At 41.7% G+C, this 24,172-nt stretch overlaps 1 protein-coding gene across 1 annotated transcript in view; it reads right to left on the bottom strand.

The window, feature by feature from the left end:
• Positions 1-4,142: 4,142 nt before the first annotated feature.
• Positions 4,143-24,172, bottom strand: part of RYBP (RING1 and YY1 binding protein) — a 47,012-nt gene continuing 26,982 nt past the window's right edge. Inside the window, exons 3-5 of the mRNA XM_056337142.1 lie at positions 12,668-12,844; positions 12,460-12,558; positions 4,143-8,192 (exon numbers count right to left, since the gene is read on the bottom strand). Of these exons, the coding sequence (XP_056193117.1) occupies positions 7,940-8,192; positions 12,460-12,558; positions 12,668-12,844 (529 nt within the window). The 3' untranslated portion in view covers positions 4,143-7,939. The remainder of the gene's footprint in view (positions 8,193-12,459; positions 12,559-12,667; positions 12,845-24,172) is intronic.

The following is a 24,172-nucleotide window of genomic DNA, read 5'->3' as shown; positions in this document are numbered from 1 at the left end:
CTTATCAGAGAAAACTTTTGACAAGTCATGCCTCTAAACTTTACCACATCTTTAGCCTGTCACGTAGAACATCTCTAAAACCTACATAAATTCTAACATACTTAAGATTATATATTATACGTATTAGACAAGTATTAATTTCTGGGCGAAGGCAGAATTGCTGTCTCAGTGGCTCTCCTGCTTGCCTACACTGCTCTAAGCTTTAATCCCTAAAATACACATACAAACATGGAAAACTCCTCCTGCCAACTCCACGCCAAACTCCCCAGGCAACGTGAATCATACAGGCCGACAGCACAGCTTGAGGAGGAACAGAAATCGGTGTTATTCATTCCCCTTCTTACCTGGGCGACTATGTGCTGTTTCTGCAGCATGCCAACTTCCTCCTGCTCACGGGGATGTTTCATATCCAAATTCAGCTCCCAAATTTTTTTTTCCCAACACTTGAGAGCAACTTATAGCAGATTAAACATTTCAGACCTCCTCCCTTCAACTCCAGCCAGCTCCAGTAGCTGTGGCCAATTAATACTTCGTAAGAGCTTTTGATGTGCTCTTATCAAGTGTGTATTACACTGGGAATTTCACAGCATTTAAGCGAAGGCCATCAGCCCGACAGGCTTTGAAGGCCTCTGCCTCACCTGCTGGCAGGAGGAAGGGACGATGGCCAGAGCACGGGAGGCAGGGCGAAGGGGATCCTCACACTGTAAGTCCCCAGCAGCTACTGTGCAGTTCTAAGTCCTCCTCCAAATGGTTTTGGAGGAGGCAATGTGCATGCTGGAACGGCCTCTCAAATACGTCACAATGGTTTTGACAACTCCTAATGCTGGAAAAAAAAGTTGGAAAAAATTAGAAATGTTAGAAAGTCATGAAGTCTTTGGGATCCTGGAAATAATAAGTAGTCATGGTGGAGAGGAATTTCTTTTTTTTTCCTTTTTTTTTTTTGTATGGAAGACATAAAAGAGAACAAAGAAGTATTTGTTCCTTGACTCCCGATCTAGGAAGCATGACCAGCCTGTGCCTTCCGTGCTTCCTGCGTAGCCAGGGCTGCCAGCTCATTTATTGCTCTGCAAGGAGCGATCCCCATTTGAGGAGCAACAAAGGACTTCAGGCAGGTACTGTGAGGCTGCAGCACAACAAGATCTGGCTGCAAAAAGATGCTATTTTCTAGCTTCAGTATTAATATTAGGTGAAGAGCAGAGTCAGGAACAGAGTGCTCTTTGCTGCTACAGGCTCCTATGCTATGCCATAGGGAAGTTTTGCAAGTGGGGTAATTGCACTGGTGTGGCTTGAAATGCTTTGATTAGGAATTTCCCAAACAGCCTTTTGATGTTACTGGTGACTTCTGCGTGCAGCTTTTTCTTTGCAGAGACATCCAAATAAACAATGAGAGCGCACTGCAGGAGTTTCTGATGTGTTCTGATTAGACGGGTTCAGCATTAGCCTCAACCCTGTCTGGAAAAGGGCTCCGTGCGAATACCGAGCAATCAGCCCTCGTAAGATGGAAAAGAGCAAACAAGCCTCGCTGCACCAGCTGACAGCAAGAGCAAAATGACAAGACTCATGCATGTAAATATTCCAGAAAGAAACAGCTGAGAAAAAGAAAGGCAGAAAGACCTAATGTTTCTTTGCCCTTATTACCACTCCAAAAGCCATGAAAGAATCCGGGTGTTGCAAACTGCAGCCCTTCTCCCTCTTCCTTCCAGATCCTGCTGGTTTTCCACAAGCAATCGGGACATGCTGGCTCCGCTGTGGCTCCCTTTGAAAGGCTTCGAGCCCCGCTCGGGCTCCAAGCTCACGAGCCTGCACAGCCACAGCGTCCGCCCCACAAAACCCAGGCTGCCAGCGAGCACTGCGAGGGGATTTAAGAGAGGAGCAGAGATGCATGAAATGCAACCTGTACCATGCTCGTGTACTTCATTTCCCTTCTGGGGGGTGAAGGGAAAGCAGCACAGGGAAAAAGAAGAAAAAAGGTCTGCAAAACAAGGATCCACGTGAGGAGACCTATACACTTGCGATTTTTTAGGGGGGTTGGTGGGTTTTTTTGGTTTTAGCTTTTCAGTTTGTGAATCAGAAGTGATGTTTCATAGCTCTGCTCTCTTTAAAAAAAATAAATCATAGACTCAGGTTTACCTTTAAACAGCCAAATAAATGAGGCTGCAGCAGTCCATCCAGCCTACTGCAAGGTAACACACTTGCCTGAAGCCAAACCTTTGCACTCTGGAGGAAGCCACACTCAAAACCACAAAAGCAGAGCTGTGCATCGTCTTCACACCCCTCTCCCACAGCAAGTGGCCCCCAGTTTTCCAGCCAGATTTTTGGTGGTTCTACTTTTGGTCATGCAAACAAGAAAAGATGGGCAGCAGCTCTGCGATTACAAATGCAGTTTCTTCTTGAGGGAGCTGCCTCTGAGAGATGGGAAGGAGCCTGCCCACAGCTGGGATCCAACACAAGCCGGGTCCCAGGGCACTTGGCTGCCTCAGCATGGCACTGCACAGTCGCATGCTGGTGGGATGCAGTTGGACTGGCACGGCTGTTCATCACATCTGTAGAGTCTTTTGCAGACAACTTTCTGCTTTGGAAACTCCCATTGGGACCTAAATGCAATAAAATGCAGTTGGACGTCCACAGCTAATTACTGCGAGGGCTGCACAGCTGACAGGTAAGGAACAGGCACAGCCCTGCCTGGGTTCCTAAAGCTCCTTCCAAGCTGCGGGGTGTAGCCTCTTCTTGTTTTAATTGCCCCCAAACTGCTGTGCCAAAGAGCTCAGATTTAAATAAAAATAGCTTAAGTCTTAAAACAATTGGCTGTTTGGCCCAGAAATAAATTTGCAAAACCCTAAGGAGCCAAGAACTAGTTTTCCCCATCCAGAGCTCCCCAGCTCCTTCTGTATTCCCTACAGGTAACAAACACGACCCCCCCAACACAACACCCAAGTCCAGCACACACCTTGAAGCAGCCTCAGTGCCCTTATCCCTGCAGCCTCCGCTGACCGCAGCTCCAGCATCGCACACGGTTCTAAGGCAAAGGATTTCCAGCAGACGGATCGACCGAAATCCCAGGGACGTGGTGACTGGGCAGGCTCAGCGGGCACCTTCCATGGAGTTTGTTTGCTGGCTGCATTCAAGCCTCCACCTGGTGATGAGGCAGGTGGATGCCCATCTCCTCCACTCTTGCTGCCGTACCCTGGCAGCGGCTCCGGCACCTTCGGCTGCTGTAGGCTGAGGACAGGGACCGTACGCTCCGAGGCAAGGACTAGTTCCCTACTCACCCGTCCGGCATGCCAAGCAAGTGCTTTTCAGGTCTATAGAACAACCACTACCTTTCCTGTTTCTTCTTATTCTTGGCACAAAGGATTCTGAATCATTTCCAACTGAGGTTAAAAGCCTTTAGGAGTCTGTTTGCACAGTGTTGGGGTTTTTTTAAACAACCTCTAATTGTAACACATGCTTCTCCCAGCACACACAAAAATATCCAAATAGCTTTTAGTTTAGGCACTGTCCTCATGTTCCTGAAGAAAAGCTCTAGAGTAAGATACTTTTTCTTTTCCCCTATGCATTTCACCTATTGCTTGCTTTTCAAGTTTCAGCTTCATATGTGAACAGTTCAGTCACACATCTCCTGTCTCGAGTGGGTGGGGGGGAAATACAAACTTAAAAAAAGGCATAGTAATTCACATCACCTTGTTTCCTAGGCAGAGGACCAGCATACTGCCTGCAAAATACCAGTATTTTTACACTACAAAAATACAATTAGGCTCTCAATTAAATTTTATTAGTTTTACTCGTGGGAGTTCATTAGCACAAGACAGCTGAAGGAACTCCCAAGGGCTCTCACTGAAACCCTCTGCACTAAGCCTCACCGTTTTCTGCAGCTACAGAAAAGAGAAAAAAGATTTATCAGAACCCAAATTCTGCAGACACATGTGCCACAAACTCTCCATACATCGTCAGTCCCAGCGAACAAACTGGGTTTACTCACTCGACTGAAGTTTTCTGTGTGCACAACCCAGTGTTTGCAGAACTGGGTGCTCGAGCGGTGGCTCACGGGCAAGATGTACAGACTGACAAACTGCTTCAACAACAAGACTCTCCACTTCTTCTCAGTACTGGCATCTCCCAAAAAAGAGAGCTTTCAGATGTAATTAAATTTTACTATTTTATTTGTGAAAAAACTACAAGCAGAATTCATAAATAGACATTTCTATTTAAAGCAGGAAAATGATAAAGTGGCTTCTAATAACAGTCGTGCACATGCCAGTAACAGGAATATATTAACATCTTTTATTTGCTAGACAAAGAGCAGTGTCCAATATAAATTTCCCAAAAACATTTAAGACCTGTGAATTTCTGACCAGTTCACAAAACCACCATTGACACTTTAGCATGAAGATTAAAACAAACCTAACAGGACTGTCAGCTCTAAAGACTTTACAGAGCGGAAAAACTTTCAAAAGCGTTATACAAGCTGTCTTTCTGGGCAAATGAAAAATATAGCTCGTATAATACATTAACATAAAAATCCACAAGATAAGATTATGTTTTGACATACTTAAACAAGCATTCTATATTTGTCTCCAACAAACAAAGCTAAGGAAATAATGTAACCATCTTTACACAGTAAATTAAGGTTACAAGTCATACACAAGAACAGAACTGCTTGCGCATTAAAAACTGTTCAGCTCCATTGTCATACTCTAAATGTTGGCTCTTAAAACCATTCGGTTACATACAAGCAAAGGTTATTATATAGTCAGCAATTAATAAATTTTCAATAATTTAAGTTTATGGTAGAGCTTAAAAAAGTAGACTGAGAATGATCTTGGTAAGGCAGGTGAAAACATCTCAGTGGAAATAAACTCACGGAAGCTGCTGCCAAATTTTTGATCTGTCCAATTTGAAACAAGCAAAGTGTTCCAATTAAAATAAATAGCTTGGTGGTGTAAAACGCTGTCATTTTTCCTTTGCAGAACTACGTCAAACTGAGCAAGTCAGGCAAGCTGTGTTGGTGTCTGTGTGTGTGTGTGTGTGTGTGTGTGTGTGTGTGTCTGTGTAAGAGTTGAAACTTCGCAAATGTAACACTGTGCTTTACTTACCTGCTTTCTGTGCCACTGAACACCACGAATCTGGTCCTTCCCCTACACTAGTGTTTTGGTTGGTTTGGCTTTTAAACACGTTCCCCACCAACAGCGGGGTATCCCACAGACACAGCGCGGAGGGAATCCCACCCGTGGACGCGTGCCGTGAGTATGCTAACTTCAGAAATCAAGTGTAAAAGCAAACGTTATCCTTCAAATCCACAACACAACAGCTACGGATGAGGCTGGGGAGGTTCAATGCTTAGCTAGCAATTTCTATTGAATGCAGAATTACAGGTCACTTGCTCCAAAGAAATTTTCCTACTTATTTATAGCAAGCTACTTTATTGAGGAGGCACGCCCAAAAGAGATAGATGTTACTGACTTTACCAGTAGCCATGAGTAGCTGGTTACGGCGTTAAAGCTTTTTCAACTGATCTACAGGTCCATTTTCACTTGAAAAAGAAGCAATTTCCTGGTACACACAATGCTTTTTTTTTTTTTTTTTGCACAAATTCCCAGATTCAACGAAGAAGGTGAGTGCGCGGTTTGACTTGAAGCACCAGAATTTGCCCTGCTGAAGCCAGAGGGACTCGCCGCTCGCTCACACTCTTCACTGGATCGCGGCCAAGATGCACGCAAGCCTAATTGATAATGGATCATTTATAAAGCAGTGCAAAATATACAAGTTCAGGGGCATCTTCAAAAAATCTCTCTTAAAAAATTATTCCAATACATTTCAGTAAAATAAATAAATATGGCTGACCAGTTTACCCTCCCTGAGACCCTTAAAGGAATAGTAAAAACTGGAAAAGGAATGTCTTTGCAATATCCCACTAATGTTAAAATGTGGATTGAGAAATTCATAGTATTTAAAACTATGTATAATAAATTGTCTTGATGCTCATAGGAAGCATCTGGTTTCCTTTGGTTCTTTAATAAATACTTTAAAAATGCTTAAAAAGGTAAAGACAGCCTATACTGTGAATATAAACAGAATTAAGTTGGGGTGCCCATGCTAACGTATCCAGAATAAAACCACTGCTGCAAAGGCACTGCCACTGCACGTACCCTCGAGCAGTTCTAACAGATCCCTTACACGTTTCTGTCAGCAGTGTAAAAGGAACCTATGTCTGCTACTCAAAACCACACAGATTTTAAAAGAAATCTTAAATCAGTTGCCTCCACAAAGAGAAATTACTCTTGCTAAGCAAATAATTCACAATATAACAAGCTGGCACAAAGTTGTCAAAATGTGGCCCTCTTTCCTCACGCCCAGAAGTTATGCATTTGATGTCAAATGAATGCCACAGCCTCTGCGCCTGAAATTACTACAAAGCACCCTGGGGCCACTAAATAAAGATGAAAAGCCAAAGAGGTTCGGGTTTTGTTGTGTGTTTTTTTAAAAAGAAGTTTGTTTCACCTCTTCAGCCTAGTGTTTTAGCAGGATAATGCATGGAAGGTAAACTGCAAAGCAACACTAACAGGCCAGGAAAAGAAATTACAGTCTGAATAGCTTTAGAGCAAGAATGGAGATGCTGGTCATGAGCATGAGCCACGCATGTCGCTCACTTGCCAGCATAAAAGCTTTTCCCTACTTTTGCTCCCATAGCAGGAGACCCAGAAGCATCCAAATGCTGACAAGCCCAACATCATCCCTGGACGAGATGCTGTTCAGAAATGGAATACAGATGGACTTCAAGAAGAGCCACCCCAACAGCACGGCCGAGACAGAGAGAAGGGGGCTGACGACCACCGACCCACATGCCGCTGGCTGGAGTGAGCGCCTGTTCGCTCCCAGTCCTACGGCTCCCTGCTGCCTTCAAACCGCTCCAGTTCTAGTTACCTTGGTTACTGATGCAGGTGGACAAAATTAATTAAATCTAAAACCACCAAATATCTGTGGGACTGGCTATGCACAACATAGCAATGCTCACGTTACCAAAATACATGACTCCGTGGCATGCCAACACCAGTCTGGCTGCGAACGCTTACGCTCCAGCCGGGCACGAACTTGCACATCACCAATCCAAGTTACCCTACTGGAAATACAAGCTACCTGGAGCAAATCTTTTCTCATTTCAGATCCCAAGCTATAAAAATCAAAACTGTGTGTCCAGTACATTTTAGCCATTGCCTAGGGAAGAAACGGGGAAGGAACAATAGAGAGAATGGATCCCCATCCAGGTTCAAACCTTCAGGAACGCTTTTCACCTAAGACCAGTTCCATTTCAGTTTCAGTACTTTCACAGAAGGGGACTGTCCCAGATCTTGAATGGTTCAATTATTTTTTTTTTTCACTTCACAGTGTTTCAAGCACCAGCGTTTCCATGTATTGGTTTCAAATAACCCTTTATATATATTTATTTATATATATATTTATATATAATTTATATCAAAACTGATAGTACACAGTATAACTGGAAGAAGAACTGAACTTAAAAAGGATATGTTGAAAGAGGATGGAGTTTGTGAATGCAATAAATAAAGCTCCCTTCCCTCCCCACCCACTCCCGACCCCAAAACAAAAAGTTGTAATGTTCATGGAAAATTGTGCACAGCAGATATTATAAAAAAGTAGATTCAGGAGCACATCCAATTATAAATGATTGTTAGGAAAATCATATAAAACAATGGAATACATAAAAGTGTCAAGAGTAATTGTTAGGGTGAGAAATTCCTTGGTGGCCAGATGCCCACGGCAAGCAGAAATTATATCCTGGTTGCATCGGTAAGAGGTTGATGTCCAAGAAAGTGTGTGTTCAAGCGCAGAAGAGGCTCTCCAGGATTTGAACAGCATGGGCAGGTGGAGTGTTTGAATTTCATACCCTGATTCATAGTTTCCACAATTCCATGTGCAATTTTCAGAAAGATTCATCGTTGACTGCCGACATGTCCCCCTTTGGCGTGGAGGAACGGGACGAGCCCTTGTCTGTGCTCTCAGAGCCTGAGCTGCTCTGATTCTGTTGTTCTGATCCTGCACTGGAGGTCACTGTAGAAGACGACGTGGAAGAAGAGCGAGTCTTTTCTTTAAAGTCTGTGATAATTACTGTGACATTTCCCACTGTGACTGCCAGCTGCTGCGCGGTACTTCTGTCCACATTTTTCAGTCTGGGTCTAAAACAAATGAGAAAACATTTATAAGAAGGATAAAAACAAACAAGAAAGGAAAAGTTTATTAGAAAAAGCATTTGACAACAAACTCAGTGTGACTCGTCCTCCAGTCGCCTGCACAGATGGCAATAACTGGGAAGAGAACCTAGGCAGCGGCAAGCGCTGCACAGCAGAGGACAAAGGTTTGACCTGCTCCCTGTGACAGCCCGGGCTGCCAGGGCTGCAGCAGCATGCTCAGCCCCAGAGGAAAGACCTGTCTTGCAGAGCTCTGCAAAGGGCATCTGCTGTAGACTTATCCCTAATCCAACTCTGCCAGAAAGGAGGACACTACAGCAGAGCCAAGCGGCCAGGAGCCAGACAGACCGAAGGATCTCCTCCCCAAGCGGCAGATGAAAGAGTTCTCTTATCTAAATTCACCATCTCATCATGTGCCCTGATGTTATGAGACAAGGCTGTGACTCTGCAATACAAAACCACATGAAAGCATTTGACCACAGCTCTTTCATTCCCATATTGGAACTCTGCAGCTGCAAACAACACAGGCACTGGGACAACTTGGCTTCTCTCGCAACTGCTTTGAGCTTATACAAATCAGATGCCCAATCAGCCTATGTATAAAATTGCTTAAAATGTTCCCTCTGGAACCAAGGTTATTGTAAATAAAATCCAGTATGTACAGCAGTATTTCTTGCAGCTAGTGCTTTTGGTTAGAGGAAGGGAGAAAAAGACTAAAAGGGAAAAAAAAACCACCAGAAAAGAACACATTGGTATTTATTGCTCAGGATTATCTCAGTAATCTGCATGCTGTGCTATCATTCAATTAGTAATGTAGCTAATAAGGGTCTAGACTCTAGGAAGCCAACATTCATGCACATTTCAGGGGCTGGTCCAAAGCTCTGATACAACAAAACTTGGACACTCCTTCAGCTACCAGCAAATTCCAAGTCATCCACAGCAACTGCTGCAATTCACAGCTTTTACTCCTAATTAAGGGTCAGGCTTAAGCAGCAGAATATTCCCAAAAGGGAAATTAAAAAGGAGAGTCTTTATACATCAGTGAAAAGTAGCTTGCTGAAAACTGCCTTATTCCAAGGGATGGAGGGAAGGTTAGTTTACTTTGGGATCAAGCTCCAGCTTTTAAACCAATCTGCCTTTACTCCTCCTCATCTGCAGCTAGGCTAGTGTGGTCGAAACGAAAAAAAAGAGGAAATTAAGCCGACTTTGTATCGGCCATGCATATTCAGTGGCTTGCAGCGGTAAGTTAAGGGGACAGTCCTTAAGTAGTAGGCATCCAAGTGGTATTCTAGAACTGGACAGAATATAAAAAAGTATTAAGGACAGATGTACGGCTTCAAAAATAGAACAATGGTATTTCTGCAAGACTCCTTACCAAAAATGAAGTTACCACACTGAAAATAGTATTTTCACATCTAACCTAGGAGACTGTTTCAATTTTTAACAAGTACCACAGCAAAGGCATTTCTAATAGATAGAAAATACAACTAAAATACTGCTACACTGGGATAACCATCAGTAAAACCTCCTACTTGAAAAACAGCCCCTTCGTTTAGTGACCAGCCTTTTCAGCCCCATAGCCGTGCTTCGTGAATTCCCGCAGCAGTGTGACACACACCCACGCGTATGTGTTGTACATACATGCTCACGGGAGTTGGGAAATTCAACACGTAACCCCAGGCTAGGCTAAATGATGTCACCCTGTTTGTGGGCAACAAGAAAGGCCAGCTAGCTCAGCGAGTTTTGGGGTTTCCGTTGGCCTTCAGATAGCATCTCAGCAGACGCAGGCTGCCCCCAAAGCATCGGCAGCAAACACAGCACAAGCGTTCCCGGAAGCGTAGTACGCGTACGTATTTTCCTCCCTAAGCCCCGAGTTCCTCTAGGAAACCCAGTTCTTCCTGTAATTTGCCTGGGTCATTTGTTTTTTCTTGTACTCAGAAACAGCCAAAAAATGCTGGCCCAGATACCGGAACAGACCTTATTGCCTCCACCTTTCTGTAGTGTTGAACACGCACTCCCGCTATTGCTTGTCAAAAGCCAGTGCTGATAGCCATAACGGGGGGGGGGGTGGGGGTGGGGGGGTGGGGAAGAAAAAAAAGGAAAGAGAGAAAGGAATTGATGTGGCCTAAGCTGCATTACATTCTGCCCAGAACAGCTCCCGCTACCAGCAGCCTTTGAGACAAGCCACGCACTGAGCACCTGAATGAAACTGCCCATGCATCCCTAAATGCCATGACAAAGTAACATGGAAGGACTTGGGGGGAAGCAGAGCTGAGGTGCAGGATTTGTCCACAGTCCTGTTCACAAACACATTCTCAATGTCAGTTTTACAACTGAGCCCTCCAACCATTTCTGCAGGAGGTTTTAGGGGTCTCCCCTGTGCAAAGAGCTGATTAAGCACAGGTGGAGGTCTCCAGACAGTCTCTTCAGCACATGCATGTTTTTTGCTTCCTATAGAAGGCAAAGGGATCGGCCCATTCATGTTATTTTGCAAAATTAAACACTGATGCTTCACATTTATAGCTAAAAAGGTTCATGGCCAAATAAGAAATATGTTTCAAAATCAATCTGAACACATGCACAGGAAGGCATGGAACAAACCAAGATATTTTGTCGGAAATAGGCATAGTATTCAAGAAGCCCAAACCAGATTTCTTAAAAATCTGGAGAACCTTAAAAGACAATTTACAAAAATAACAAACAGTTAAGAAATCTGGGCATGAAAAAAATCTGAACAGATGTGACTCTGTAAAATTCAGATCCTTTAAAAAGACTCTTGACAGTACTCCTGAGGGCAGTGAGTTGCAAGTAAGGTTCCACTAAACTAAATACTTAAAAAGAGTGTTTAGGAACTGAAGGAGATGATGTATCCCTTAAAAATACCCAATCAGACTTGATACTATTAAGGATTAATAAGGAATGACAAAAGCTTGCCACAAAACATGGACTAAAAGACTGCAGTAGACAGAGTGACTCCTTCAAAGGAGTAAAAACAATTATTTTATGTAATCTATCAATTTAATATTATTATATCATTAGTCAAGTGCATCAAGTACCCTGCATCCTAAGTCTCAAAATAAGTCCCATTAAAAAAAAAAAAAAAAAAAAAAACAAACAAAAAAAAAAAAAAAAAAAACAAAACACAACAGGACCAAAAAAACAACATTGCAATAACATTGTATTTCTCTAATCAAATCAGGAATGGCAACTTCAGTATTTGGGGGCTGAGGAAGAGTTAACAGTAGTCCCGGCAAACAGCTCAGTCTTCTAGCACAGCAAGTCTCACACTGCCCTCGCTACATTCAAGCAAGTTCCTGTATAAAGGATATTCACTCTTATTAAAGATTTTCATGCCATTACTTAAAAACTACCAAGGTAACAGTTTTCTGTAGAGTCATGTCTTGCCAAACTGAATGCTAACAGCAGTGTTAACCATATTTCCCATGTGCTTTACAAATGTTTGCAGCTAACTAATATTTTTTCAATTCATGTGGCTTCACTGTAAAATACTTACTACAGCCCATTTTAAAGAGATGCAATTCTCATATAGCCCCTATAGGCAAAGCACCCAGTTGAATTCAGCCTCTTGTAGCTCTCTAAGTTCAGTAATATAAAAACTGTTCTTAGATGCTGAATTTTTCATTTTAGAAACAGAGTACAAGACACTGCTTAAAGAAAACAAGCATGCAGTATAGGCAAGGCCAGGAATAAACCTCTCTCCATAGACAGCCACTCATTTGAAACTTGGACAAATAGGAAACCAACCATTCATGCTTTTTGTTGATTGCAATGTTCTAGCAAATTTGTTCATGCAGACTGAATTCCTGTATACTTGGAAAATTATCTTGACAATTACAGTGACTGAACTATGGATATGGAACTGAAAAAGTAACCTTTGTTACTGCTATCAAGTGATGCTAAGAATTTGATGAAGACCACCACAATTGCTGGTTAATGTTTTTCCCCCCACTGTGGCTTTAATGGCCAATTGACAGTACCATTATTTTAGCAGAGAAGCAAAAACTGAGTGGACAACAGAACTAATATTTCCAATGCCTGAATCTCTTCTCACCAGCATTGTTTGAGTGCCTGTACATGGAGAAGGCTCATAGCCACTGATGGTCTTGCCATACTGACACTGGCAGACCCTGTGGGTTAGACAGTACTCTGCCTCTGTCCATTTAAAAAGAAAAAAAAAAAAAGTCTCTGTTCTTTATCTAGTGCTCAGATACCAACAGCTTTATACTAAAGTTACCTTGAAGTGTGATTTGAGTCGCTGGTCTTTGTTGTAGTATTCCCAGACTGTATACTGTTTGCTTCGCTAGGAGGATCTTTCACAATATCTGACTTTGGTCTGTAAGAATTGGAGGGAAGAAGTAGAGTAAGATGTTAGTTTAACTGCACAATTAATCAATGCACAGTGCTACTGAAATCACATTTAACAGCGCATCCTTCAAACTTACTTAGTCTTCTTGTTAGTGTTCTTCTTTGTAACACTGGGACTGATCTCCTTCTCTTTGTCAGGTTTTTCTTTGTCTTGTTTTTCCACTTTCTCCTTCTTCTCCTTCTTAGGCGGCGGTGGGGTTGCATATTGCTGGGCAACTTGTTGTGCCACCAACTGAGAGTTTATTCTAGGTTTTCTATAATGACAATAAAAAGAGAGATCTATAGTCAATTTTACACAGTAAAAATAACTGCACCAAAAGCAGTATGAAGATTTATTTTAGCAACCAGGGAAGAATACTCCACTTATAAAGAACCAAATGGATGTCCTTATTTAATGCGAAGTACTACTGCTGCTACCAAATGAGATAGAAATCGTAAAATTAAGGAATACTCTAAACTGCGTCAGTTTTTAGCCTTATCTAACGTTCTTAAGTATAATGCTCCCTTTCTTCCATCCATGTCATGAAATTACAGCCAGTTTTGGGGGGACAATAGTGAAAAAGCAGCTTTCAAGAAGTTGCCAGCTATGAACTGTGGCTATACTTTAAGAGAAGGAACAGAGAGAGTAAAAATAAGTTTCCTGATAAACATCGGTCTCTTTCCCATCTTTCAATTTAATTTTTCAAATGAGCTTCTGGTTCCCTGAAGCAGCAAAACCTCACACTAACAAAGAACAAGAGAAGGTAACTGAGATGACTTTGTCCCGAGGGCCAGGAACGAAGCTCTCTGGCAGCAGCACAGAAGACAAGCGGGCATTCACGCTTCCACGGGGCAACAGCCGTGCCAGCCTCCGACACACCATCTTCACACCATTGTCTGCAGTCCCCGATGGTGCTCCGGCAAAATACACAAGCAAGCTGTCTTTCAAAGACTATTTCCATTTCAAATTCTGAATGACACAAAAAAGTAGCTTCGCACATAACCAATACCTTGGTTACTGGTCTTCATATATGCTGCAGAGATCTGTACCTCCACCACTTCACACTCCTCATCCAATATCTAACGTCTTCTCAGCTTAACAACTCAAAACTTCTCCCTCCTGGCCCGGCATATCGCAGCGCGGTTTATACACTGAATATTCTACCTGTTCATGATCGATTCAACCCCTTCAGCCTGCCAGAAAGATCTATGCTCCCTACGTCCACAGTACTGGGGGGGGGGGGGGGGGGGGGGGGCGGGAGAAAACCTGGTTATCAACTCCATTAGTCGTCCGTTATGAGCTTAGTATCAATTGCAATAGTTGCTCAAGCTTGTCTATAGCTATTAGTCATAAATAAGACTCAAATTTTCTACATATATCAGACTATAACAGATTTTCAATGAAAGCAATGCGCAAGTATCATTAAGTCTACAACTGGCACACAGAAACCCAACTGCAGAGCTCTGTACCTGTGCCCAGTTTTTACTACAAACATCTAGAGAGACTTTAAGAAGCTACTCAGTGGTTTCATGTGTTTAAGAAAAAAAAAAAAATCTACAAACCACTAATCATTCACATGTAACATCTGTATTTAGCAATGATACACACTATGAAACACCCAGAGAAGTTCTACTCCCTGTCACAGGAAAATCCAAGTATCTACTAAGCCCCTCTTGGCACTGGTTTTCTGCATAATGGTACCAAGATGTTCTTACTGAAGCCAGTTACACCCAAGTATTTAATTTCACTACCACAGCTTATTATAAAGGCTATGCAAAAGGTTGTAATTAGGCCCCTGACCCATCTCAGCACCACTGGCATTTGGATTTTTCACCCAACATAGAAACTACAACTCATTTTATGCTACAACCTGCATACATTTTTGAGTGACAACAGATGACTGGTCTTCAGCCTTAAATAACTATGATGCTGAAACGTTCTGCAGATCAGATCAAGCAGTTACCTGTTCCATAGAACAGCAAAGATATTTAGCATCCTTGCATTTAAAATCCCATATACAGCAATTTCCGTCTGTATGACTAAGAATAAGCACGCAAGAAAAAGTGTTTTGGTTACATGGGATTTTCAGATTGATGCAATGACACTAAAAGCTGACAACAGTAGCTTGTGTCAAGTAACCTGCTAATCACCTACTCAAAAAAGAAAAAAAAAAATGAGATAAAGCGTCAATACATGTTCAAAGAGAGGGCAGATACCATCTCCATACATGATTATACATGATTAACCTCACTGCTTGAAGTTGCCACTTCTGCCCAGACTTACGGTTATGTGCTGTTTACACTACCAGCTAAGTCAGAAAACTGAGCCATTCATGGAAAATCCCAATTCAGGAATCTGAGAGCACCTTCAAAGTTTTTCCACTTTGCATGAGACCGATGTGCCTGCTTGTGATGTTATTTCCAAGCCTTATGTCCAGCCTCCGCAGCTATCAAGCTGTCGCTCCTGTTGCTGGAGTACTGCACTGCTTGAATGAAGACGCAAATTTTAAAATGGAAACTTCAACTAAACTGAAATAAACCCCGATATAAATAAGTCACATGCATTCCCCTAGAGAAGGTTGGAATCCAAAAGAGACCAGCATTAAAGTGCTCCTGCAGAGACACTTTGCCCTGTGCGCTCCCACTCCTTATCTGTGCCTGTGACAGCACACCACATTTATTAAACTTTATCATTTTCTGGCCAGCCACTGACATAACTAGCACAACTTCTTCCAAAGCCACATTTGCATATTTCTTCTTCCCAGCCAGCCACTGCGGCGGGTAAGGGCAAATCCAAAACTGAAAGCGATGAGAGCAGGCAGCAACGTGTGCGGGCAGGGGACCTGCAGGAAGGGGGGCCAGCCCTGCTGATGGGGTTTGTCCTGCCACACCAAGGAAGGGAATGGAAAGCTGCTGAGATTTTGGCCAACACCGAGTATATTTCAAGATCTGCTGTGTTACTAGAACAGATATTATTTTTTTAAAATAATACAAATAATCCAATTGCTTTCCAATTCCTAATTTCGCCATTTCACTTGCTAGCAGCAAGCTTAGGAAGATTAAAAAACAGGTAAGTTAAGCACCTGGCATGCTAATAGTAATAAACTCCTTCAAATAAGGTCCACGCTGCCAGCACAGCCAGGACACACTGGTTACAAGCCCTTTACAAAGAAGCCAAGCAAAGCAAGCAGAGCAGTGCATTTTTAACCACAGCAAACCATGACCATAGTAACCACAATCGAATAAAGTAGCTGCAATATCCAAAACTTGCTCCGAGTTTCCCAGCCTACCAAAAATACACTTCAAGGGCTAACACTGATCATCTAGCACCCCGACACAGATCATCCCTCCAGACACTGTTCCTGCCTCTACAGCCATCCGTGCCATATCCTAGTCACGCTGTTTGCCAAAGCAGCCACCCTCCTCATGAGCACGTGAATTCCTCTCCCGCTGTGGCAGCGGGTAGCTTGCACTGCCTTCTAGAAATAAGGAAAAAAGTAAATTCAATAATGCTTTGCAGTGGATACTAGTCATCGTCCCTTTCAGAATGTGAACAAGGAAGGAGAGAGGGAAAAAAAAAAAGTATCAGTGGAGAGATACAAGCCTTATTCCCACTTGGGCTACAATGATTTAACATGCTCTGGCTTCTACTACAGAATGTAGAGTCATAAGAACAGAAAGATGCTTTTTTCCTTTTTCTGTTTTTGAACATTACAATGTGACTGAACTCCCTGTCCCTAATTTTGTTCCAACTGGCTTTTTTTTTTTAATTTTTTTTTTTTTGTATGGGGTTTTTTTCAGTCTCCAAAGAACATGCTTCAACCCAAAGATGCAGCTATTATGTTAAAATAAGCTATCATTCAGCAGAATCACCTGAACAGAAAGTTGGACCACTTCTAAATTTTTTTGTAAGAATAAACAGACACAAAAACAAGTACTAACTGGTTTTTACTTCCAAATCCACTCATCAGCTTTCTTCCTGTAACGTTAAAATGTTCATACAAACAAAGACTACATTAAGTGACAAAAATCAAACCCCAACTCAGCCTCTTCCAGGCTGTCCAACCAGCGCTCACATTTAAGGAACAACTGTATCATCATTTACTAGAAGGTTTAAAGTATCAACATTACACCCAAACCACAGCTAACAAGTCTCAACTTCCAAAAAATTATTTGAAAAGATGTAATACTTAATATCATACTTGGTTCTTGAATTCCTAAGCAGGTATCAAATGCTGAGCCACAGCGCTCTGCTGCTTCTTGCAGGCCACTGGGTCTTCCCGACAAGAGGAAGGAGACACATGTTTTCCTTATCTGCTCCCCGGTCCCTGCTGGGACCCCTCCAACAGCAGTGGCACCCAACGTCTCCTATAAAAGAGACTGCTTGGTTCCCCTCCAACCTGTGTCCCTACAAACTGAGATGTGCTGTGACACCTTGGTGGCACCGTTAACTTACGCCTCCTGCACTCAGTATCGGGCGAGTGCTTTCAAACACAGAGAAGCCAGGAGCGTGCAATACACACACCAACTGATAGTGCCAGCAGAGGAACACTGTAAGAACCAGTCTTCAATGCAAGTACCTGAAATCGGGACATTTCCTTCTACCTGAACATTAAGATGAACTTATGCTCTGCTCAGACAATTTCCCCCCTAATTGAAACAACAGCCTGGGTAAAGACTCCACCATCAAGATCCAACACTGATGTGACAAATAAATAAACATTCTCCTCCTCCTTTTTTCAACATGAACAGGATTGTCTTCTCCCACTATAAAACTGACAGAAATTAAACTAAACTGTGCTTTCCGAGTTATGTTCAGCCAAGTAAATTGTTTCACATTACTTAGAGTGTAGTTCACATCACAGGAGCAGATATTTGCAGAACAATGATCTCTGCAGCAAGGACATACCAACATGTAAAAAAGCTGAAACACATTTCTCTATTAGGAGCATGGTTGTGGCACTTAGGTCGTTATCACCAACTATCATAAACAATGTACATAACCACTCTTTACTACCTTTTAGCAACAGGCCTGCACAGAAAGATTATGCCTGCAAATACTATACCCTCAGATTGTCATATGAAGTGACACTGGGATGTTTGGCTCATGGGAAGCGGAATAAGCTCAAGACATTTCCTCAAGGGCTCACTGCCTATACTACTGTGCTCTTGAAATAAAAAAATAAAAGTTTAAAAAAATCCAACGAAAACCAACTGTACTTTTAAGGTTCTGGCAAGCATCTTGCACTATTTCACAGCTTGCGTTTTCTTCTGTATCTCAGCGTTTCCCGTTACAGCTTGTCTCAGGACCAAATCCAGAGCACTGACAACCCAGGAATTCTGCTGCTCTGCTCGCAACCCCTGCAACTGGGCTTAGGAGTAGAGTAGCGCAAATCACCACACATCCAACACATGGTAGTTACTCAGACCTGGATTTCAACAGGGATATAGGCGGATAAGCTGCACCACATTTGTCATGTGACCCTAATTTCTGTATCTGTTTGGGATTTCTTTGGTCCCGGCTGCCTTGGGAAAAGACCAGCCACCTGCCTCCTGCAGACACTGCGGAGTGGAGACAGCGGCTGGCTTTATACCCACAGCAACACAGAGACCTTCAGGGACTCCAGCAATCCCCAGAAATGTGGATCTAATTACAATTGCTCTTACTTCCCTACAACTATGTTATCAGAAGAATGAAAGTGGCATCGAGTGGGATTTCAGAGTCAAAAGCCTCCTGTAACATGAAGTACCGAGGATTTGGATAATTTCATGCTGTTCTGGCTTTGATGCAAGTGGTGATACCAGCAGACCTCTGCACGGCTCACCATTTCTTTGAGAAAATTTGTTTCATACACTGTGCAGTGTGAAGTACATGATTACTGTAATAATCCTAGTCACACATGAATATATCTTTGCTCAAAGAAAACCAAGAAAATAAGACTAAAAGTATTTATATGTTTATAAAGCAGTTAGTGCCAGAACAATAACACAATAAGCATACTTCTTATGTTAAGCAAAAAGTTTAAAGCAAGGTTAGAAACTAACCCATAAAAAAAAAAATCTCCTTAAAAGAGTTTTACAAAAGAACTACCAAAGCTTTGGAGAAATTAAGCCATAAACATGACAGGATGAGCAGTCATTCTTGCATGCATATTTTCCAGCTCATTTGTGATGACCACACAGTCCTTTTTAGCAACAAGAGAAAGGATTAATGGAGAAATTGTCCTTAGTGTACAACTGTAAAGCAGTATGGAAGCAGTATACATTTATCTGGGAAGTTCTCCATGTAATACAAGACCACAAGGCAACTACAAAACAGTAAAAGATGACTTGGATGAACAGCAAGAAATATGTGACCGAGCAGTATTTTGTTGAAAGAGAAGAATCTTCCTTTAACACTGATGCGTTAATGCTGTGTTTTCATTTAGAAGACAGATGTTTAAAAATACGTAAGTTACTCTAAGGAACATCCACTTCTGGGCTACAGGTGTTAGGCACAGCAACATGTTTGAAAGATTCTGAGAGCTAAGTCTGAACATTTTGGAAAAAACATGAAAGAAAGTTAACAGCTTCACACAAACAAAACAATTGTTCACCACAAAATAAACTAAGTACATCTAAAACTGTACAGCCACCTCCAGAAAGCCTCCAACAAACTGTCCTCCAACAAACTGTTCAATGTCGTTCTCAACCATCCAGCCCACTGTCTCCTATCTCCTTGGAAGAGCCAAGGATAGGCAACGCAGAGATAAAGGAGCCTCAGCTTCCCAATAACTATTCCTGGCCCTGACAACAAACCTTGAGCTACTCAGATTTCAGAAGAGTATTTTAAACTTTGTGTTTGGCCATCAGAAGTTTTCAGACTTCAGCTTATTTCTCACAGCTTGAACACCTTCCACAGTACTTATGTTTTTAAACTTTAAAAAGTTCTAACATTCACAGTACTTAATATTTAGTGTTCTCACAAATCTGCCAGCTCCCTGCTTTTCTTCAATTCCACCTCCCCCCCCCCCCTCCTTTCTTTTGTAAAGTCAAATTAAGAATGGGAAAGTTATTAAATTAAATGCAAGCTGTCACCCCCATTTACACAACATGACAGGCATTACTGTTTGCTGGAAAGCAGCTGGTCACTGCCTCTGTGCCACTACCGGCTAGCTGAGGCTTTTTGAATGACGCCTATAAAAAGAATACTCAATTCCTATTTGTTACAGAAACCTTAGTATTGCTTACTTTTAATTATTTGGACATATTTACAAATCAAAGTGTATAAATCACTGAGTTTTATTCCCAGAGTTGCCACTCCACAGATTCTGCAGCTCACATTTCTGGGGTTTTTTTTTAGTGAAAATAAAAACCAGTACTAAGAGAGTCCTAGAACCGATCGAGGAAATTGTTTCAGTATGGCTGTTAAAGAGCATAGTGTAATAGGTTTTTCAAAACTTTCATGGTTCTTTTTAAATATACATTATTTCATATAATCCCAATTGCAACACAGTCTGAAGTCAGGCCCTTAAGATGTTTCTGGAAGCAGCTAGACCAGAATTTTTCTATCCCAAAGTTGATTAGTCACATGATTCCTCAAAACACCTGTTCTAACACAGTACAGAACTGAAAACTGCAAATACCATTTGCAGGCACTACCACAAATCCATATGTGAAACCAAGTCAGGACCATTCACCTCCTTTTAAATTAAGGAACATCGTATATGGTGCTCCTTGCACAGCCAGACTTAGGACCTGGTGGGCCACCAGCAGGAAAGGAGCCCCAAGCCAGAGAACGTGGCTATTTGGGAATTTGCTGGAAAACTTTCAGTGAAGCACCACCACTGTTTGTATTTTGCAAGTATAGGGACTTGTACAAAACTTCTCTCTTTTGTTGTTTGGGGTTTTTTTGTTTGTTCCCCCCCCCCCCAATGGAAACTGATGAATCACAAACTGGACTTTCCACTGAGAAAGTACTGAGACTGATCATAAACCTGGGTCTTTTCCACCCAGTCCCACGGGCTCCTTTTCCCTCACTGCCCTGGGTCTTTGTCCTTCTCTACCACACAACCCTATAAAAATAATTCAAAAAGAGATGCCTAACATTGTATGATGCACATGTTTTGGACTACAGGTTTATTCTGATAGGCCTCTGGAGAGTTCATGATACCAAGTGGTGTAAGACAGCAGCAAACAAAAGCTCCTGTACACTATGGAGAACAAAGAGCCATCCCTATAAGGTGTCCTGAAAAACAGCACTTCAAGAGCAACAACTCTCCCCTTTTGCTGCTATTTAATTTGAAATCACAGGACAAAAAAAAAAAAAAAAAAAAAAAAAAAAAAAAAAAAAAAAAAAAAAAAGAGTTAAACACACATTGCTCTTTAGGCTTCTTTGATACCACAGCATGGACGAAAAATAGCAGTGATGGTGCATAACAATGCAAAGTACCAGTTATTGGAAGAGAGCCTGAGGTTTACTTAACCACTAGTACCGCAAAATTTAACTTACTAGGTCTGCAAGAGGCAAAACAAAAGTCATGTTGAAGGTTTGGAAGAAATACTGCTCTGTTTCTCCTTGTAGAGAAAGAGCCTGCCTGGAAGCTCACACAGTGCTGGCAGTTTGACCCATCCTCTCAACCCTATCACCTAAGCTGCAACAGCAGATAATTTCATATCTAACCTGCAGCAGCCCACAAGTGCCAACGAAAGCCCCAAGGCTGTCCAGCAGATGCTCACCCTGCAGTTGCTTCCTCCGCCTGGTCTGAATCCCTGGAACAGGCCCGCTCCGATGACAGCGACTGCTCCCAGCTGGTCTCGGCTCCATCCCTGAAGCTACAGGCAGAGGCTGCAGCCCCATGCCTGTCCTTACCAGCTGCGGGGTGCCAACCTGCACAGCTCCCCACCCGCGGGCACTGCAGGAGCTCGTGGGCGGCTGTATGTGGGTATGTGTGTGCATACATATACACACACACGCACACCCCAGCAAGGCTGTGTTGAAGAGCTGTGTAGCCTGAGCAAGGATCGTGCCCGTGTTCATCTGCTGGAATTACTTACAATAGGAACATCTTTTAAGGACTAGAATGGGGAAAAGCCTGATTTAGGCTTTTTCTGCTTTCATTAAAAAAAACCAAAACCCTCACAGCATGTTTCCTTAAATAAGGAGTTCAACGCACTTCTAATTAGATGTAAAATTAGTAAAGAACTGGCAAAACACCAAGCTCACAACATTTAAAGCACGTTTTCTCTTGTTTGATGGGGAAGCAGAACTGTCCAATGATCACAGCTTCTTTAAGCTTTACAAATATTATAAAGCTACTTTGGACTCATGACTACATATATAATCTAAGACAAAAGTACATGGCCAGAATTACAGTTTTTCAGATGCTTTCTTGCTCTGCTATTTTATGTAAAAAATAGTTTTCTACTCAAGATTCTTTTAATGGTCCATTTAAAAAAATGATCAGAAATTAAGAAAAAAAACAGCACAACACATCTCTCCTGCTTGAAACAACATTTGCAATATGTAATAGATTAAAATAGCTTCAATTCCCAATTCCAACATCATCCTAAATTCCAGCTGAACAAGAACAACTTTACAGCTGCCCTTTTTGCTCTTTGCCTAAGCATTTGCTTACCACCAGTAGTAGTTAGGTTCACAGCTACGCATACAGAAAAAAACCCACTTCCTATTCATTTATTGCATTTTGTAAGGAAAAAGTTCTTCAGCAGTAGAAAAATTTTGTTAATATATACAAAATCCACAACTGTTTATGAAATGGGATGAAACCATAAATGTAAAAGATCACACCAAGCCCAAACCTGAAAAGATGGCCTTGAGATTACAAAATCATTTTTCTTAGGTGTGTGAATTTCTTTGGTCACCGATAAACTTCAGTCATATGTTACAAGTGCTGCACAAGCTTCATTTCTAGACATTTATTGCAACCACCCTCATCATGCTATTGACCCACTTGCTGACCCACTCGGAGCTTCATTTTAATCCACCACTGAAAAGTCAGAGCAGTATTTCAGCAGATTGTACATCGAAACAGTGAAATTTGTGGTGCAGCTGCTTCTGGTGTTTTCATCTATGGACGTACCTTACTGCAAAATACCAAATGTTCCATGATTTACAATGACTTACAAAATTATTATGGAAAATTCACTGATCGCAGCACAAAATTTACTTACCTGCTACCACCAGAACGATGATAAAACTAAGGCATTTTACTCGCTTGTCAAAAATAAGCTGCTCTCACTAGCAAAAATTTCAAAACAGTTCATAAAGCTGGCAGCAACCAAGACATGTATAATAAAATACTCAGATTTACAACAAAAACAATTACTTAAATACTTCTTCCTATTTGACTGTTTATTAAGCTATGTATAATCCTGAGGAAAGAGAACAGGCTCAACACTTCCTGTTGAGTAAGAACCTGCAGTTGGCAGCACGAGGGTATAAATGAGCCTGATGAAAATTTAACACATGGATTCTCCAAAGCAACTGCCCATGGTAACTGTATTATAAATTAAAGCAATGAAAATCTGAAGAAAAGAATAGTTTTAACAACACTAACTAAAGCTAAAAAAAATAGGAATGGCAGACTTGGTGTTATAGAAGTGCTCTATCACTGCTGCTAATATATGTATTTCCATTTCAAACACTGAAATCTTGAGTAGTAATGGAAATTGATATGTCTACACCATCCTTTAATCCAGCTTGAGGTGTCCTGTCCACAAGCATCTGCCTCCAGGTTTGGGGGTAGTTAAGTTTCATGCTTCAAAATCACAGCACAAGAGAGACCGAACTTGGAATACAAGCAGGAAAAAGGAGAGATGCTGAGAAAATGAGCTCCATACCAAAAAAGAGACATCAGTGAAATTCTGAAGTTGATCGCCTCCCCAAAAGCTTGTACTAAAAGTAAAATGCATTTCCAGAAACATCCTTCTTAGAAGTGTGCTATTGAATAAGCACAAAGAAAAACCTGTACTTTTATAGGAAGAGGAGTTGTAACAGCATTTTCTCTTTTACCACACTCAAGCATCTCCACCAAATCGGAGTACGTATCAGCATACAATGCCCAATAATGTGGCATCGGATATATAGTACCATTCCCAAAGAACATGCCAATATTTTTTTTAAAAAGAGAAAATTTAATATGGTCTAATCTATACCTGGGGGGAAAAACTCCCACATTTAAATAATGAGTCTAAAACATCACCTGTTGTACATCTAGAGTTGAATGAGATTTAAGAATTTGAAACTGCACACCAGTATCATTGGTCCAGAATTTGTGTTTTGACCACATATTTCCAACATAAATAACTTCTTTTTATTAGCAAATTGAAGGCAAATTTGAACTTTGAAAAAATGTGAATTTCTATAAACTTGGAGACTGAAAATTTAAAACTTAGTACCTAAGTTTTAAAATCAGCTCTGATTTTAAAATCGGAGTGATCGAGTTTTAGGGGGGCAGGGGTTTTTTTTTGTTTTGTTTGGGGTTTTGTTCATTTTTTTTTCCCCCCCTCCAAATACTGTCACAGTCTCCAATGCTGTCCTAAGATCAGTACTGACAGGACTGAAACAGCCTACAAACCTGGGAGCGATAGGCACTAGCAAG

The sequence above is a fragment of the Falco biarmicus genome, chromosome 4 (genome assembly GCF_023638135.1).
Source record: "Falco biarmicus isolate bFalBia1 chromosome 4, bFalBia1.pri, whole genome shotgun sequence".
In the NCBI taxonomy this organism is placed as follows: domain Eukaryota; kingdom Metazoa; phylum Chordata; class Aves; order Falconiformes; family Falconidae; genus Falco; species Falco biarmicus.
This window is presented reverse-complemented; position numbering and strand designations above follow the sequence as displayed.